Source organism: Labrus mixtus, chromosome 6 (assembly GCF_963584025.1).
Source record: "Labrus mixtus chromosome 6, fLabMix1.1, whole genome shotgun sequence".
Classification (NCBI taxonomy): domain Eukaryota; kingdom Metazoa; phylum Chordata; class Actinopteri; order Labriformes; family Labridae; genus Labrus; species Labrus mixtus.
This window is the reverse complement of record NC_083617.1, coordinates 27,470,735-27,490,195: the sequence shown is the minus strand read 5'-3', so window position 1 is coordinate 27,490,195 and position 19,461 is coordinate 27,470,735. Positions and strand designations below refer to the sequence as shown.

The 19,461-nt window shown below is 41.9% G+C and overlaps 1 protein-coding gene across 8 annotated transcripts in view; it reads right to left on the bottom strand.

The window, feature by feature from the left end:
• LOC132975902 (stromal membrane-associated protein 1-like) overlaps positions 1-19,461 on the bottom strand; it is a 97,639-nt gene that overhangs the window by 5,173 nt on the left and 73,005 nt on the right. For 7 of the 8 annotated variants that reach the window (XM_061040773.1, XM_061040768.1, XM_061040766.1 and 4 more), the window contains 3 exons: positions 18,962-19,083; positions 5,014-5,206; positions 1,493-1,719 (listed from right to left, as the gene is read on the bottom strand). In XM_061040773.1, the coding sequence (XP_060896756.1) occupies positions 1,493-1,719; positions 5,014-5,206; positions 18,962-19,083 (542 nt within the window). The remainder of the gene's footprint in view (positions 1-1,492; positions 1,720-5,013; positions 5,207-18,961; positions 19,084-19,461) is intronic. The other variant, XM_061040767.1, reaches the window with a different exon arrangement.

The window sequence follows — 19,461 nt, the reverse complement described above, 5'->3', positions numbered from 1 at the left end:
ACACACACACACACACACACACACACACACACACACACACACACACACACACACACACACACACACACACACACACACACACACACACACACACACACACACACACACACACACACACACACACACACACACACACACACACACACACACACACACACACACACAAACACACACACACCTCCCACTTTAAATGTTTAAATGGCAGCAATGTGTGTGTGTGTGTGTGTGTGTGTGTGTGTGTGTGTGTGTGTGTGTGTCAGTGCTGATTTATGATCTCTCATTAACCTCCCCAGTCTTCAAGATGCTGACGACAGTTTTGAGTGCGACCGCACGCACGCACGCACGCACGCACGCACGCACACACAGATAAGGAAGCTGTGTGTTGGAGTATCAGCTAATGGACCTATGAAGGAAGAGCTCTTTGACGGATGTGTTGACAGGCCCCCCAGTATTGACATGTTGGAGTAAATCAACGTGTAGCGATCACGTCCGTTACTGAAACAGGATATATTTGTTTTGTGGTCACCATGCCGACCTATTCTGATACCTTTGACAACTTTATATCTATACTTACAGGGAAACATCTGTATTATAGAATCCGGGTCATAATTATATATTTGAGCTTTAATGACTCATTTTTATGATTAGATAGGAACATTAAATAAACGTAAAAAAAAATTCTTGTTTTTGACACTTTGTACCCTTTTCAAACTGAGTCTGTTTTTTTCTGATGTGTTTTTTGGGTCCGTATAAAAAACAAACTTTACGTACAGAAACCCTGCACACCAAGTCCAATGCGACCATTCATGTTCATTTGAGTGATCAAGCAGTGAAGATGATTTTGTGGTTCTTTCACTCCTTGAAAAAAAAGAGAAAGGAAACACTGGTTCCATCCACTCCTGACAGAAATAGGAGAGCAAGGAGAGGTTCACCTGGTGATAAAGGAGCTACATGACCTATTCTGATTGTTGAGGTGTATTTCAGGATGTCAGTGGTCCAGTTTAATACACTGTTGTAACTAGACATTAAAAAGAAGATTACCAATATCTGTGAGACGACTAACTTAAGAGTAAAAGAAAAACCTTCATATCATTACAGAGTAACCTTGGTTGTAAAAAAAAAGAAGAAAATTGGAGAGTTGATAAAAACAGCTCTTCCTGGGCTTTTAGAGAGAATGAACAGGGGAGGGTCATTAATGCACAAAGCTCTGCCTTAAATCAGGGAGCAGAACATTGTGTGAGTCTTTCAGCACCACCTTAATAGAGCTCTCTCACATCCGCTATGGAGGAAAATCACCCCACATTTATGACCTTTTTTATAGATGTTACCAGAAATACAGTCAACGTTAAAAAAAAGGTTAATAAAAAGGTTAATTTACTGAGAAGCAGGATCAGAAAAAAAAATCAGCTGAATGTTAAATGAATTCATTTACACCATGAATGAAGCACCACCCCCCTGGGATGTAGAACACCTTTTTATATTTGAGTATCACCTGGCTCATGTTCCACTGTCCTTGCTGCTGCCCTTGCTGCACACCGTACATGTTCTGTCCTTGGCTAGCTGGCATGGCGCCCTGCTGCTGCTGCATGCTCATGTAGCCTCCGTTGGGCATCATGCCTCCTCCACCCATCATGGTGGTGGGTGGGACGGCCCCACCCATCCCTTGAGCGAAACCCTGCGGAGTGAATGGCATCTGAGGCTGGCCCATGTACATCCCTGCTGGAGAGAAGAAAAACAGAGAGTTTGGTTTTTATAACTGAGCCTGTACAGAACGTCATGGTCACTTCTCAAGGGGGTAACAATTTGATTTAAAATACAATTTCATGACTTGTCCAGGTTTTCAGTGACTTAAAGGAACCCTTAAAAAAAACTCACCCTCAGAAAAGAAAAAAAGACATTTAGGGCATGAAAAACCTATAAAATTGTTTTGATGTGTGTGTTAAAATTCTCATCAGAGAACTACCCCGTTGGCAACTACACATCTGCATTTCTTCAACAGCTGATGAACTTATTTACACTTAAGGTGCTTTAGGTGTACTTCCCACTGTAGGGTCTGTCAATCATGTTGGAGGTAAATTTGGGGGATCACAGGACGTTAACAAATCAAGTCTCCAGGTTTACCTTCCCATGCTCCTCAATGCACACAGAACATTTCAGAGTGTTCTTCAAATGCATTTAAAACAGGAAATAAAAACACACCGGGACAGAAATGTCCTGTAGCTGTGAAGTCAGTCAACAAATGACGGAAGTACTCATGTTATAAATGAAAACACAAAACAACAGATAAGCAGCAGGAACACTTTTCAGTACCCCCTCTATAAATAAAACTAAAGCTGAAGAATTTCATATTTCCATCAAAAAGGAATCAACTAACAGTTGAATCAGCCAATCAGCACTGTGGGAGACCGCTGTGGGAATATGATAAGGAGCTAAATAAAACATGAGATGGTTTTTTTTTTTCTGGGTGGGAAGACCTCAAGGGGCCGAAAGAAGATTACTTCTTCAAATGGACAAATGATCCTCTAATATGAGTGGACTGTGATGTGCTGCATGTCTAAAAGTTAGACTCCATATTTATATTGAAATGTAACGTTTTGTTTTAGCTCTATTCCTGCTGTTTCAAAGCTTTCAACCCCTCTATAGGTAAAGATTCAATTTGGAATCAAAGAGGACGAAACTTGAGTTTATTCTTATATTTTGATCTGCATGTAGACCCATCTCATTCCTGTTACCAAATGGAGAGGCACCCCGTACACACAAACACAAACACAAACACACTCACTCCCTCTCACACACAGGAAGTGAGTGATTTGGGGCATTAGCCTGGCTCGGTTCCTCCTGGCTTTGATCTCCATCAGCATTTATTTGGATTCAGAGAGGACAAAAAGGCAGCAGAAGTAAAGCCCTTCATCCGGATTTCCACTGCTGATCCTGTATACATCAGCGTAATCATGCAGCAGGATAATCAATATGCACATGTGCCTGCTGCACAAATCTTCAGCTCATTATCCTCCTCCATTCAGAAAACACACTAATGCTTTCCCACACACTCCAAACATGCTCAGGTTGATGTATATGTGAGTGAGAACGGCCGCCTACATGCAAACACACACAAATAAACAGTGTTTGCACTTACTGTAAGAGTGTGAGGTGAGTGTGAATGTGCAGACACTTCTCTATTTTTACTGCAGCAGTGGGACTCCAGTCACCGCAGTGTGGAGTGGACCTGCCTGCTTTTCAGCACGCTGACCTTTCATCTGCCTCCTCTCTCCTCCATTTGTATGATGCATCCACTCTCTGATGTATGTGTGAAAGTGTGTGGGTGTGTGTGTGTGTGTGTTTGTGTACTAACATGCATCTGAGTGTGCTTATGTTACTGTATGTTTCCCTGCTTAGAAGACTCGACATGTGTGTACTGTTTGATTTCATTCTAGAAATACAGCACATTCAGGGTGCACTCACACTGGCAATCCTTACTGTGCCTAAGTACGCTTCACCCCTAAAGTCCAATTTGATTGATCAGTGTGAGTGCTCTGATCAGTGCTCAGGCACGGTCCACTTCCTTGGCCCTTGCACGCTCAGAAGAGATGTGCATTGGCACGGTACAGTTCATGCAGGAGCACGAGCACGGGTACACAATGTTGACAGCCTTCATTATGGAGAAAACCTGGAGTGTTCTGTCTGTATCTGACTAAAATGACTCATAATGAGCCACAAAGTCAGTAAAGTAGCGGTCATGGTCTATGTGTTGTTCTCTGATGTGCGGGTGGAGACTCAGCTGCATGTCCCAGGGTGGCTTAAGACACTTAATTGCTCCCGCTGCTTCAGTGGTGGTGTATGAATGGGATTAGTTACTTCTGATGGATGATGCTACATAGCGATCACTACCATCAGTGTGTGAATGTGTAGGTGTGACCTGCAGTGTAAAAGAGCTTTGAGTAGTCAGAAGACTAGAAAAGCACTATATAAGCTCAAGTCCATTTACCATTTATTTTATTTGTATATATTTTTTTCAAGTCGGCCTGTCATGTAAACTCAGCACGCTTCATGATCACGTAAAGCCATGCATGTGTTGTATTACGACATTATGTACAAGAGGTAACCATGCTCAGGCCCGGTTAGTCCTGGAGCAGTGTGAGTGCAGGCCAGCGGGGTAATGGGGAGGGGGGCAGGTTAAGATAACTTGTGCTGCTGTGGACCCACATCTAAAAAACTAACAATCATTTACTTGGAACAAAGCAGTTATAGCTGCAATACACAACGTCTATTTCTACATCAAAATACAACAAAAAAAACAGGACTTGCAAAGGGCTCAAAAGGTTAAACTAAGGGGTCATGACTGGGCATTGAGCATGATTGCAGGAATATGACGATATAATTCTTCAATTAAATAAACTTTGTTTATCCATCTGTGTTTGAAATACAGTGCAATGTCCAGGATCGTTAAATTTGAAGAAAATGTACCCAATCGACAACAAAAAACATTATACAAACGAATCAGCCGATCCCTCAGTAACTAAGGTCATCAAACATTTTTTAATAACCTCATACTTTTTGATGCGACGCTTTGCAACAATTGAATCTCCTTTATTTTAATGATCAATAGTATTTAAAAGTGCTGAAGCTTTAAAAAACCTTCAGATCTCCATTCATATTTTTGACCAAAAGAAAACAGAGAGAAAGTAGCGGAGGTACATTTCAAATGCACAGGGGGGTTCAGCTAGATTACGAGTGAGATTTGAGATTAAATACTTTGAAATGGGTCGATAATTGGGGACAAACATTACAACCCTTCTCACAGCTCATAATAACTGTACTTTTAGTTTGCCCTTCAGGAACTTCAAGCATGACTAATGAGCCATCAGGCAAACGGTTAAATAGGTAAGATGTTAACTGCAAACCGCTGCTGGACGAGACAACCAAGCGTAACTGACTCAATATGGGGACAAAGGGGTAACATTAGTGTGTGTGTGTGTGTGTGTGTGTGTGTGTGTGTGTGTGTGTGTGTGATACCTTGTCCAGGAGCAGGCTGTTGCTGGCTCTGCGGCTGACTGCCCACTGAGCTGCTGGCGTACAGAGACAGGATGGAGTCTTTAGATAAAAGCTTCTTCTGCTCCGCCTTTGTGGTTGTAGCAGTGGAGGTAGAGGAGGAGGAGGAGGAGGAGGTGGAGGGGTCCGCCTGTGGAGGTGCTGTACTGGAACCAGACTGTGATGGGCGAGAGAAGGTAGAGGAAGAGAAAACGTCATGGTGCTTTCAGCCAAACTTTTTTTTTTTTCTTTTTTTACTGATGACGTGAACTGTACTTTCTCCTTTCACTTTACACATGCATAGAAAACACAGAGCACAGTTAGATATAACAGTACTATAGGGCTGGATACGTCTTCTTTTACTGATACCAAAACAATCTGTGCTTAATGCAAGTATATTTATTATTTGGTAGTTGGATATCACCTTCTTCCAAACCAATAAAACAGGTTGAACGTATAATTGATGCATTATAGCATTATAACCTACAAAAGCAAACAAAACCATAAGGAATTAGATTCATTATTTCAATATAGATTTGTATTTGTTTTAAGTCTCAATCTGTTGCCACCTGGTCTGTGTCAGAGGAGGGAATTTAAAACATGCCTACCAGTCGTGTTTTTGTTGACATTTGTTACCACAGAAAATATTTGCAGTGAGGGAAACTTTTGACTGTTAAAAGGCAGCAGGGTTTAAAAAAATAAAAAGTGCAACATTTTCCCTCAAAGGTTTCACAATGTGTTTGAAATATTTTAATTTTTTTTCAAGTTTCAAGTTTTGCTTTTATAAAAACCTCCAGTGTTGAAAAATGATGCCAATCCAGGAGTGAAACAAACTGCAGTTCCTCAAGTGTCCAGCTGAGGCTGCCTCCAAAAGCCCCCCAAAAAAATCAAGTAATTCCCCTGACAAAATGCTCAATTTGACAGCAGAAATAAACACGTTCACAGACTGGTACAAAAAACTGTTTCGCTCTCTATAGCTGATTTTTCTATTTATGACAGGGTGATTTTTTTGGTGTAACTTTGTGTAATTCATTAAATTTACATTTATGGGGTGTGGTAACCTTGAGTTTTTTTTTTTTTTTCAATTTTACATATTTTATTAATCTCTGAGGGAAATTCTGGTTTTACACTCAGTTATTTAGAGACATGCTCCTCACACACATAGGAAATACACACATGAACAAACCGGACCTGTGGACATGCATTAGTGGAGCGATGTCAGAGTGGGATGTGTGGATCCGGCACAGCTACTTCATTCACTGAAGTTAACATGTAGGCCATGCAGGTTATTAAGTCTTTTTAAAGTGCCCATGAAATTAAAAAATACATTTTCCCGGGTTTTAATCCAGCGTTCCTGTGTTAAATGTTCATTCATCTGCCAAATAATATTTAGATAAAGCATTGAAGCATCATAATAACCATATTTTCTCATCCTGTAAAACATTTCAAATGTTGGATGACTCACTCAGCGGTATTCAGCACTCTACTGTATCTTGTGATTGATTATATCATAAAAAATATGTCACAACAGGATACTCTCAAAGTCTCGTTTTTAGGGGGACTTTAAGTAAACAGCTCTGGCCAGTCGCTGCCTAATAAAGACGCTCAACCTGTGGGTAAACTAGTTCATTCACCAGCTAATGAATCAGCAATAGGTGTTGACTATATATCTTTGATAACTTCACTCCCCTCCAGCAACACCCTCCCCTTCTCTCCAAATATGGTCACTTCTGGTTCCGGCGGCCAAATGTAAAAGAGGCTTCATATTTACTGACAGGAAACAATGGGGGACATCACAACGGTGACGTCCATTATTCATACAGTGTATCTACCTTAAGTTCATACTCGTGTCAAAAAAACAAAAAAGTCATACACACTGCATACGTCAGGATGGGAAGGCAGAAAAACAGAGTCAAGGGGCAGATAAAAGAAAAGAGAGAGAGCAGGAGCTGAATAAAAGGAAGAGACAAAAGTAGACAACGGGGGAAAACATAGTCAGTGTAAGTGAGACAGATGACATTAATTAGGCCGATGCAGAGAGAGGTAGACATGAACCGTTTCAGACAAGAACAGGGACACACACACACACACACACACACACACACACACACACACACACACACACACACACACACACACACACACACACACACACACACACACACACACACACACACACACACACACACACACACACACACACACACACACACACACACACACACACACACACACACACACACACAGCTGTCTGCCCACGTGCACCAATCCATGTTTTTAAAAACCTTTCGGGCACACACCCATTATTTCTAATGGATGAAGCTGCCAAAAAAGTAACACCTGCTTGAGAGCTTTGTACAGGTGTGTGTTTGTATGTGTGTGTGTAAATGTGAGGGGAGAGAATGGAGAGAGGGAGAGGAAGAGATGGGTAGGCGATAGTCAGCTGGAGTTCATGAATAAGATAAGAAGAGACAGCATGATAAAAACGCACACATACACACGCACACACACACACACATTCTGATTTCAATGTCACTAGTACACCACAGCCCGTCACACACACATTAAACCTTCTAGTTTGTTGCACACAAACTTTAAACTCAAATGCACAAACACACACACGCACACATTCACACCTTTACACACCCACACACACAAAATGTTGGTGTGTCTGTTGTGCTCAAATGCTTAGCAGGCAGTGCTTCTCCCCTCTGTGTCTCCCTGCTGACTTCCTTTAACTGCAGGAGGGAAGGATGGATGGCAGAGAGAAAAAAAGAAGATAGAGGACGGATGGAAGAGGAGGATAAGAGGAGGAGGGAAGGGTGGAGAATAAAAGGGAAAAAGTCAAGGATAGGTTACTATAAGAGAGAGAAAGAGGGATGGAGAAATGAGGGAGGTGGCCTGGAGAGACAAATAAGAGAAGAGTGACTGAAGGGGGAAACAGAAAAATGCAGAGAGAGGAGAGAGGGAAGAAAAAGAAAGGAAAAGGGAGGGCAAGTTGAGAGGAAAGGAGGCAGAGGGAGGAAGAGAAAAGATGGATAGCTTATCATGCCCACACACACACACACACACACACACACACACACACGCACGCACGCACGCACGCACACACACACAGGGTCCATTTTTCTCTCAAGTGTAGCCAGTTAAGGTGAATCAGGTGTTGACGGAGGCAGGATTCTATTAATAGCGGCAGCACATTAGCATGATACCTGCTCCTGAATAGGGTGGGGTGGAGGAACAGAAGTATGAGAAGAGGCAGCAAAGTGTCCTCACCTGATCCGTGTGATGTCAAAGTGCTATATAACAAGAGTCAATCAGGAAGATAAGCCTATTTGCCGAAAAGCTTATTCGCAAAGTTGAAAAACACATTTAACAGACTTCAAATCCCCCCAACACGGCAGTAATCACCAGACATTCAGCCTCGTCTTCAGGACATATTTGCAGAACGGACAACGTGACTCAGAAAGAGTGAACCGGCTCTGAACTTCTGTGATAAGAACATCAACCGAAAATGATTAAAGAAGGGAGCAACATGTGGGGTTTTATCCAAAGAAAAGAGCTTGGAGGTGGGCTGAGTTTAATTAACTGTGAACTGAGATATGGCCAAAAACTTTCCACTTCACATTTGTAGACGTGTGGACTTTTTAGTGCGAGCTGATGGGGGAAAATCCCACAGAGGATTTACATCAAACTCACAGATGAAGTGACTTTTACCTGTTTTCTTTTGCATCTCACTGTCATAGGCTGCACGGTGGTGCAGTGGTCAGCGCTGTTGCTTCACAGCGAGAAGGTCCCTGATTTGGATCCCCGCCATACAGAGCCTCTCTGAGTGGAGTTTGCATGTTCTCCCTGTGCATGATTGGGTTCTCTGGGTACTCCCGCTTCCTCCAACAGCCCAAAGACATGCTCGTTAGGTCAATTGGCGACTCTAAATTCCCCGTAAAGGTGTGAGTGTGGCTGATTGCCTGTCTCTATAGGTCAGCTCAATGATTGACTGGCCACCAGTCCAGGGTGTACACCACCTCTCGCCCAATGACAGCTCGGATTGGCTCCAGCTCCCTGCAACCTTTCTGGAGCAATATAGATAATGGATGGATCGATTCTTTAAGGGTTCTAACCCTGATATGATATCTAACCTTAATATATGACATCTTTTTTTTAGCACAGATACACAAGCTTTCCCTTAGGAGCTGTTTTGGAGTCTGACTCATATATATATATATATATATATACATATGCATGTGCTATTTCAATATAATATTGATTGCTTTTCAATGGGTCAGTAGAAACAGTGTGAGGGAACAGCCAACTGCGACTGAGTCTTCCCAGAGACAACCAGTACACTATTGATTCAGAATATAATTCATCTAGCAGGCATTTGTCCAGAACAAGTTGTTTTCATTCTCTGATAGCCTCCCAAGACAGGATCTTATTTCAGTGTGTTGCTAAACAACACATCAAATTGTACAAATTACAGTGCGACCTTTGACCTACGCTACTATCTCAGCACAACATGTGCTAAATAAAAATGTAATCAGAGTCAGAAGCCGGCTGTTTTTCAACAAGTCTTTCAAAGCATCCATACAAAACTGTGAGTGTGTGTGTTCTCATTATGCTGTGAAGCAAATGAGACCTCAAACCGGTGTGCGCGTGTTTTTTGAAATTGAAGCCTCTTTAAGCCCAAATTAAAAAGTTTAACACTAAACGTTTTCCACCGGCCTTTCAGATCTCTCGCCATCTGTGACTGCCAGACACTCGAGGAGTGTTAGCTCCACTGTCACTGGAAGAATAGCAAATACTAGACATCCTGCTAAAAGCCAAACAGGTGGCGAATAAAGTCAAATGCAGCCATAGATCTGTCCAAGAGCGAAAAAAAAAAACCAAGCCAAGCATGTCACATGTGCATCTATGCTCTACTTTGTCTCTCTCAGTCTCACACACACAACATACACACACACACACACACTTCGTCCGCATAGTGTGTGGTGTGTTGCTGGGCTCCTAGCAGCACATTGTGTAATAGAAAGCCTCTTCAACAAGGCTCCATTCTTCTTTACAGCCAATGTTGGTGTTGATGGGAGAAGCTAGAGATCTGAATTGCCACTCGGACAGCCTTTTCCTCACTGTCGCTATTCATAGACGTCTACAGCCAAACACCCCCACACACACACACACACACACACACACACAAAGTAGACTATCTCTCCCTACAGTTTTCCATCACTGCTTGAAATGCTCATACACTCCCCCCCCCCCCTGATAGACCATCTGTGGCTTTAAAACCACCCTGGGCTCTGTGTTTATGTGTGTGTCTGTGTGTATGTGTGCTGAAGGATTTGTGCTCATTTACGGAAAACAAAAGCAAAGCTCGCCACGGAAATCTAAATTCAGGAGAGAGACGCAGAGTAAGGAACAGGATGGAGGAAAGAAAAGAAGAAAAACAAATGGGAGGAAGGATCAGACTCTGATCAGATCATTACCTCATCCCTCTTCTGATCCAGCTACTATTTTTCTCACCCCAGATTCATTCCTCAGCCTAAAACACTTCCTTCCTCTTGTCCTGCCCCCTCTGTCCTCTTCTTTCATCCCTCTTCAACTCAATCTAATCCATTTCCCCCTTCTCTCTCCTCATCATTCGCTTAATGCAAACGCTTGAACATAGGTTTGTGCTTTCAATTAAAGGGAACTTGAACTACTTTGATTAGGATTATCAATCATTGTTGATGGTAAATGAAGTTAATTGATGTAGTAAATACTTACAAAGAAAGTCAAGTTTTCCAACCAGCCAAGGCGTGCCAGCAGTGCCTACATGCACCAGGATGCATTGCATGCAAGCAGGCTGTGCCTTGACAGCCAAAGCCCTTATTTTCGGATCTTAAAAAGAGAAAGGAGACAGTGGGGCTGCAGGTGGGACTCAAGCCCGTAGCTATGGTGCGTTGATGGCTCTGCCTCTGTAATTGTGCACCTGTTCTTCTGAATGAGCTTTACCTGCACTGTGGCCAAAACGCTCTTTCATGTGCCTTCAGTCACAACATTCTCTGCACTCATATTTTGGGATACCATTTTTCACCAAACTTTTTGTTTGTTCTTCAAGGACACAAAAACGAGCTGCAAGTCCAGTGATACGGAGAACATCTGCAAGTACTGCAGCCTAATTCTGCAACCTCTGCAAGTCAGCTCCTGGACTTATCCTCGGACTGCAATGTGGGTGAAGGAGAAGGAGAACACTTCACCTGTGGGTTTTCTACGTGAATGTGCAACGCTCTTGATTTGAGAACATTTTTCATCTGCTGAAGCGCTAAAAAAACCTTCAGCTGTTGTTCATAAAACTACAGTGAAATAGTCTTAAGCACATATTTAAATGTGAATAATAGAGGAAATTGACATGTCCCTGGCAAAGGAAAAGCAAAGCAGAAGACAAAGATTTAGAAAATATACACAAGGTACAGACGACACTGCAGAGAGCCAACAGAGGGAGAGAAGCAGAGAGGAGCAGATGGAGGTGAAGAAGGTGTTGATTTGGTGTTGATGCTGTGGTAAATGCAGCAAAACACCCACTTAAGTTTCTCGACATATCAGAGAAAAGATGCGTTGCAGGCTGAAGTGATTTCTGACTGCTTCATTATTTTAGCTTATATTTATTGCATGTTCTAATACCTCCCTTATTTGGGGGTGGGGGGTGGGGAATGTGTCTGTGTGGGGATTTCTGACAAAAACTGACATTTTCTAATGATGTGACCTGAGGAAATCCAGTTAACTTTTCTCCCTCTATAGTGTGCACAATCCTCATTTAAACACACATCCAATAAGGATGGAGATACACCTTGCACACGATGACTGCATGCTGCATGGGCAGAATTGATCAAATAATAACTAAACTAAGGTAATCCGGTCCTCTACTCACAAACCAGTCATCTTTGTGAATCCAGCAGCTTGAGGGTAAAAAAGCACATAAATAGGATTGGTGGTGGAGCTTGACAACGGTGATTCTGATGTGTCTGCACCATTGCTTAGGTCTCCAACTCCTCGGTGTCCCTCAGTTTTCCAAAAATCATTTGAACGTTCCCTCGTTCCATCCATTCCCTAAAATATGTTTTCATCTAACTTGTTCTTCCTCTCATATTTTACTCCATCTCTCTTCTTCATCCCCTCCATCCTATCTGATCACTCCAGGTTCATTTTCGGAAAACCTGTTTAATAAGAACATTTTCTGCAGGGTGGGAAGTGAAAGAAAAGCAGGAGGACAAGACGAGGGAGAGAAAGTCTGTGTGAAAGGGAGGGAGAGAAACGAGGAAAAGCTGGGGATAACACAAATCCTCCCCCTCCTACAAGGCAGTAATCGTATTTTTATAATTGACGTATTTGCAGATAGGAGAGCTCTCCCTGATGCTGGTTAATAGCTGCACGAATCAGCAGGCTGCCAGCTTCCTCTTTCTTCCCGCACCCAGCTAATCACAGCTGTAAAGCAATATCCGCCAGCTGAATCCCTAATTCAGCCCTCTGTATGTGTGTATGTGTGTGTGTGTGTAAGGTTAGGTAGATGTGTTTTGACTATCAAAACAGCCCTTTCAAGTGGACGACTTTCACGTACAGGTGAGGAAAGTTATCTGAAAATGGAACTACAAGTTCACTGAGTTTTCTCTTGGTAGCAGTGAAGCTGTTAGTATATTTTGTGGGGTTATAATGGGATAAGAAGATGCAATCATTGAGCTTATGAAAGTTCAGCAGGTCTTACTCCTAAATTGGCAGATACATAATCTTGGTGAGGATTACTTGGCTGCTCATAGAAACAAACAAGGAGCCTTTAAATGGTACATGAGAAGCTCCAGGCTTCAATCCACTGCCATGTAAACCCATCTGGGTAATATTAGGTTGCCGTCAAACATGCACAAAAACTTCTGAAATTGTCGGCGTGAGCTGCATGTGTGAACACAATCAGACAAATTTTGCACGTTGATTTTACTTGGAAGTTTCTGCATGTCAGACGCAGCAGGAAATATTCAGGAATATTACTGCGATACGTTTGTATCCTGCAATCAGTGTGTGACCAAAGACTGAATGGGATCTCCGTGTACTTGATGAAACTTCTTCATTATGTATTCAACAGTATATTATTTTCTGCTATTTTTTTTATATAACACCAGTATGCCAAGCTACACATAGTACTGATATACTTGGATATAAAGACACAAATTATTGTCATAGCCTCAAACACCAACTGCCAGCTCTGACAGCTCCCACTTCTGTTGTTCTTTTTTTCCTCATGTCTCCTCATGGCCCACCCCTTCTTCCTCCCGCTGTGAGATGCATGGGTGTGAAGAAGCAAGTCAGGAAGATATCAGGGGCAGCCTACTTGATTTTTTTCTTGAAATGTTTGCTTTCAGGGGGGTTATCAAGGGCAGGGTCACACAATGTAGGATTTAACGCCTGGCGACCAGGGTTTCAATCCAGTGTCCACGTTTATCTGCCTGAACATAATGAAAAAGACTGTTTAACATCAACCGTGTGTTACACAGGAATAAAACAGATGCTTAAAGGCCCCTTGAAAGAGATCTAACCACATTTCTGCAAGGAGAAGAGCAGATGTATAAGGGTACCATGAGGACAGACCCATTAGAAAGGCACACAGCCTTCAAACAGAAGGAACCAAGTGTTAAAAAGGAATATGACAGACTTTACAATACATGCTGAAGGGTATCTATAAACAGACACCAAACACAATATGCACATGACAAATAAACTCTATTCAATAAACTAAGGTAAGAGCAACTTCCAAAGTTTGGCCTGATTGTCACCCTCCATTAAAAGGTCATCTTAATACTTTGTCCCCCCCCCCCCCCCGCTCTTCTCCTTGCAAAAACACAAGGAAGTAACTGCAGGCTAACCTTCTCTCCAAACAGAGGCAATCATAGCCCACATACTGTGAGGTAACTGTATTTCCTGGAAATGCTGCTGGAAATGTCAGTAAAAGTAATTCCATGTTTCATTGGACGCAGCTCAGACAAAGTCGAAGACACTGCTGGTGAGTGTGAAAGAAACACAAGATAAATCTATGGGTCTGAATGGTGTAATCCTACTGAGATTACATAGTGAATGTCTTGACTGAGAGATGCAGTTAACTCCTGAAGTAAGAACTCTGGTAGAAACAAAATGTTCTATTTGACATTCATTGATACCGCCTACTGTGCAGACAGAGCTGCGACAAGCAACCTACGAACAGTATGTGGTATCCAACAGCTACAATGAAGCGATCCCTTTGAGCGTCTGTATTATGGGTTATAGGAAAGCGTGCATTATGCAGCGTGTAGAAAGTTGGACGTTCCAATCAGTTCTCTTAAGCGGGGTACACACTACAAGATAATCAGGGCGATTTTTGGCCCCATTCCCCCCTTCTGACCAAAGTGAGCGAAGGCCAGATTCTCCTGTGCTGTGAAGTGTGTTAAGAGAGATTTTAGGCCGAACCGATTTGTAATCGTAAATTTTAAACTTGTTCAAAATTTTAGATCAGAAATCTTGTTGCGTGGGGAGAACACCGGACTGCCAAGCATGTACCAGCTAGCTCGCCACATTTAGCTTGACCATCATGTTCGTCACTCAGAGATATCACGTTTAGAGAGTGGAGACTCTGGTTGTTGATGAATGAATTGGTTAGTGTGTGCAGTGGCGGTTCTAGATCACTTTTACTGAGGGGGCCAGCTGTTTTGTCAGAGGGGAACATTAAACCCAGGTCAAAAATATACAAAAAAAATATATAAATATGATGCCAAGTAATAGCACACATCATTAAATACCATGATTTATGTTTGTTTCAGTAACAACATTTAATACTAGATTGTGAGTCAAATACTGTGTATGTGTTAAGAGGGGGGCTCTTCCTTTTGGAGGGGTGGCCACAGGGGGGGGGGCAAGCTCAGTGTTACAGGGGCACTGGCCCCTGTTGGCCCCTGCCTAGAACTCCCATGAGTGTGTGTTGTGCTGAGTTGGTTGTCTAGTTGCACACCACACACTGTAAGACCTGAACTGTTAAATCTGTCATTATTTGTCATCATGTGTGGGCTCTCTGACATTTCCAAAATCGTTTAAGATTTGTGACAGGACTTAGTTAGAAACACTCTGCTGTTAGAAACCTGTGAAAGAATTCAAAAGACAAACTAACCTGCAGAGCTTTCATCCCATTTTTTCATCAAGCTTTAGCCATAAAACCTAATTTGCCTAAAAGATCAATTTATAATGCACATAGGAACAGTCATGTTTTTTTTTAATGCTGGGAATTAATCTACATTTTTTTAATCAGGTATAGACTCTCTGCATCTTCTGTATTTTCTCTTTCTATGCATTAAGCTAGTCCACTTGATTAAGAAAAGCCCGTACATTTCATCATTTTCTTTGCATTTTATCTGTGCATAATTAAATAATAATGCTCTGTGAGACAGCACAGCCTTGTCTGTATTTAAATTTGTACACATTTGAGCATTAATTCACAGAACAATTATGCTCAGAAAAGTTTGCGTGTGTCTGCTGCAGGAACATTGTTGTTGTAAGGACAGATATAAGAGTGAGGGAGTGAAGGACAGTAAAGGGGAGGATGCATAGAATGAAAGGAAAGGAAGGAGAGGACATATGAAGGACGAGGAGGAGAAGAACAGGAGCTGTAGTTTATGTGCAGAATGAAAGGTGAGTGACAGCACAGAGACAGGAAAATGGGAGGACAGAGGAGAGGGAAGAGATATAGAGAGGATAATGGAGGATAAACACAGGGAAGAAAGAAACGGTGAACAAGCGTCGAGGAAGAGAGGAGAGCATGACAGTGAGGATACAGAAACTCTGGTGTATTATATTAAAACTACTGTACAGACGCCCTCTCATAAGGATATACATTTTTGTGTTGTTGGTCATTGCTTTGTGATTTCAAATCATTAAAATAATAACTCGTCTGTGTAGCATTTTGTTCTTTCTCTTTGGGTTGAATAAATATTCACTTTTGGCTCCAAAACAACGCTTATTCAGATAAAGAATAAAGAATCACTTTGTAGCAGACACAGAGGAAAAACACAAAAATAAATATTTGAGCTGTGGGATCGAGCTGATTTTTAGCTAGCAACACGTTTTAGGGTTTTTGAGTGGAGTCTAATACAGTACAATTCTGCAAGGAATTCAACAGAGGTCTTGTGCGCACGGAATGAAAATACAAATCATGAGACCTTCAGGACCTCCATAGAAAAAACTTGAAATGATGATGATGATTATTACAAAATGCATGAATGCTGCATGAATCCAAAAACAGACTGACCATGTAGTTTGACCTTTCATCAGCTGGGACCTGAAACCAGAGCTTCACAGAGAAGATAGAGGAGGAGAGTTTAGGATTAATGGACACATGGAGATGAGCGGAGGGTGTGAGCTAAGACTCTGAGCTGCAGTAGATGGAGTTACTGAGGAGGTGAGCACGGAGGGGAGATTAGAGGGTAAGTGGGAGGCTGGTAGTGGCAGAGGGGAAGCTCACAGTTACAGCAGCCCATAATTGTTCTTCATGCCTCGGTCCCCCAACAAGCCACTGCCTGGTCTAGTCCCAGGAGGCTTGGTGATGTATGTGTGTGTGTGTGTGTGTGTGTGTGTGTGTGTGTGTGTGTGTGTGTGTGTGTGTGTGTGTGTGTGTGTGTGTGTGTGTGTGTGTGTGTGTGTGTGTGTGTGTGTGTGTGTGTGTGGGTTTGTAACAGAGTAAGATATCCAATTTTAAACCCAGGAAAAGGTCACACAGTTAGCGAATGGATTTTGGACCCAGAAATGGATCAGTGTGAATTGTTTCTATGAGTAAGAGACACTTTATTTCACCTTTTTTGTTCTTTGTGTTCTTTAGCATGTATGAATCCTCTGAGGCTGTTATGTCTGAGAAAGAGAGTTTGAATATGCTCCTGTGTGATTGTGTCTGCCCTTATTTCCAGCCTAGCAGAGGTCAAAAGGCCACGCTTGAGGGACCACAGCGGCATTTCAAACTCAGCGCGGCTCCTTGAAACATGTTTAATTCAACCAGCCTCACTGAGTCCTCGGAGACCAGTCGGTAAAAAAGTGAGAGTAAAAAAATAAATATCTTCAAGCGCGTCATTCTTTGTTTAGTATTTTTGCTCTATTTTCCAACAAGGAAGATTTGTTGTTTTCTTTCCCTACAAACTCAATACCTTTCAATGTGTCTGCAGACTCTCATTGGAAACACACCTGTCTTCATCTTTCTGTCACTTTGTTTTTGTTAAATATCTGTGATTCGTGGTTAGTGTGCGCGCCCCATGTATGGAGGCTGTGGTCCTCCAAGCGGGCGGCCCGGGTTTGAATCCGACCTGTTGCTCCTTTCCTGCATGTCATTCCTCACTCTCTCTCTCTCCCTGATTTCAGACTATATCCACTGTCCTGTCTCTAAAATAATGATTTGTTTTGACGACGGTGGAATTTATAATAATTAGACAGAGCTGTGACTGTTAATTTAACTCCTGACAAGTGTACCTCTCTCCACATGTGAAACTAGGGCTGGGTGACAAAACAAAATGTGACAAAATAAAGTTCATTGCAGATATTTTGCAAGACATTTTTTCCAGGCACATGTTTGCGACCCAATGAAAACGGCTCTACAACCCACTTTTGGGTCCCGACCCACCAGTTGAGAACCACTGCACTTATTGAACTGCCCACCTGGAGGATAAAAATATGCTTCATATGCAGCACGCTACGGAGAAGTTGCCATTCTCAGTTGCCACCTATGTGTTTAAACCAGTTTTATTGGTTCATTTGATGCACTAACAGACAGAATGTGAAGATTTTAAAACTTTGAAACCACATATTAAACTGAAAATAGAACAAAGACAACTAATTGTTTTAAATGTAGCAATATAATAATTTAAAGGCAAATGTTGTAATTGTTTTTAATATCACTTTCTAATAAACAGATAAATACCTCAGCTGTGATTCACACTAGGGCTGTGCTCAAAAAATCGATATGGCTATATATATCGTGATGTGCTCTTTGCAAATACATGTATGGATGCAGATGTTACAGAATCAATTGTGAATCAATTGACCAATGGTGCAGTTCACAATACCACCATAGCTATCGCTCTGGGTTTAACATATTCTAATGTATTTCTACATGTGTGGAGATGTGAGGGGTACAAAAGTCAATTCAATAATGTGAAAACAAAAATTGTAATTGTTTGCCGTATTGATTTATTAGCCCAGCCCTGATGGATAAACTCACAGCTGTGATCCACACTCATCATCATATTTGCACCTTTCCCCTCCTATTCACTTCCTTTCTCAAAACTCCCGTGAACTCTCCTTGTCTGACTTCGTCTTTGTCAGTCTTTAATTTTCCAAATTGTCATTTTGCAGAGCTGTGAGAAACATCTAATATAGAAGAGTGCATCTCAGTCAGAATAATATCTCTCAATACTTTTCATCAGTGTGTACATGTGAGCTGCATCAGGTTTAAAATGCATTTTATTGCTTCTCTTATATTCCACATTTCGGTTGTTTATTGTAATTCATCTCTGGATCTTAGAAGCAGAACTGGACATACTGAGTACAGAACATTATTGCAGTCTTCTAAAAATAAATATATTATTGTTATTGTATCTCTTCCACTCCCAGCTGCTCTCTTCTCTGCAGCACTTCTCTTTCTTTGAAGGACACGGCTCAAATTAATTCAATGAAAGAGAGTCTGTGACAGTTTGCTTTGATATGATCCTCAGAGAGTGTGTGTCTGCACGTATAGAGGACATGGCAAGCTTGTGAAAATGCCCATGTTTGTGTGTGTGTGTGTTGCATCATGGGAGTCTCCTCAGCGTCCATGAGTTGCCGTCTGCCTGTGGTGATAAGCTGATGATGAAAGCCTGAGACTGACTGTGTGTGCATGTGTGCGTGTGTGTGTGTGTGTGTGTGTTACCTGAGCCTGTTGTGTGTTGTTGGACGAGGGGAGAGGATTTGAGACCATTGGTCCAAAGATGTCCAGTTCATCGTTGATTGGTGCAGCACTGCCTGAGCCCTTCCCATCTCCCTCTGGAGCATCTGAGAAAGAAAAAAAATTCTGTAAATTCTGTCTGAACCTGCAACTCAAGTCACCACTCTCCTCTACACTCCATCTCTGAAACTTTGAGATGGAAGTCAAATTGAAAACTGCCTGTGAATGCAGAATATATCCCACAAGACATTCATCTGCCACAGATCAGCAAATCCTTGTTACATGTGGACATGTTTTTGTATGCATTTAAAAAAATAAAATCAAGCTAATTCATCAACCGTAATAGCTACAGTTGTCACTCTTCCATCTTTCAAATCACAACTTTGTGGGTTAGTGTAAAGCATGTTGAACATGTGCAGGGGGAGTCTAGAGGAGGGAAACTTTTGTTTGCAAAATCCAGTAAATATCGACTTAGACATCAGACA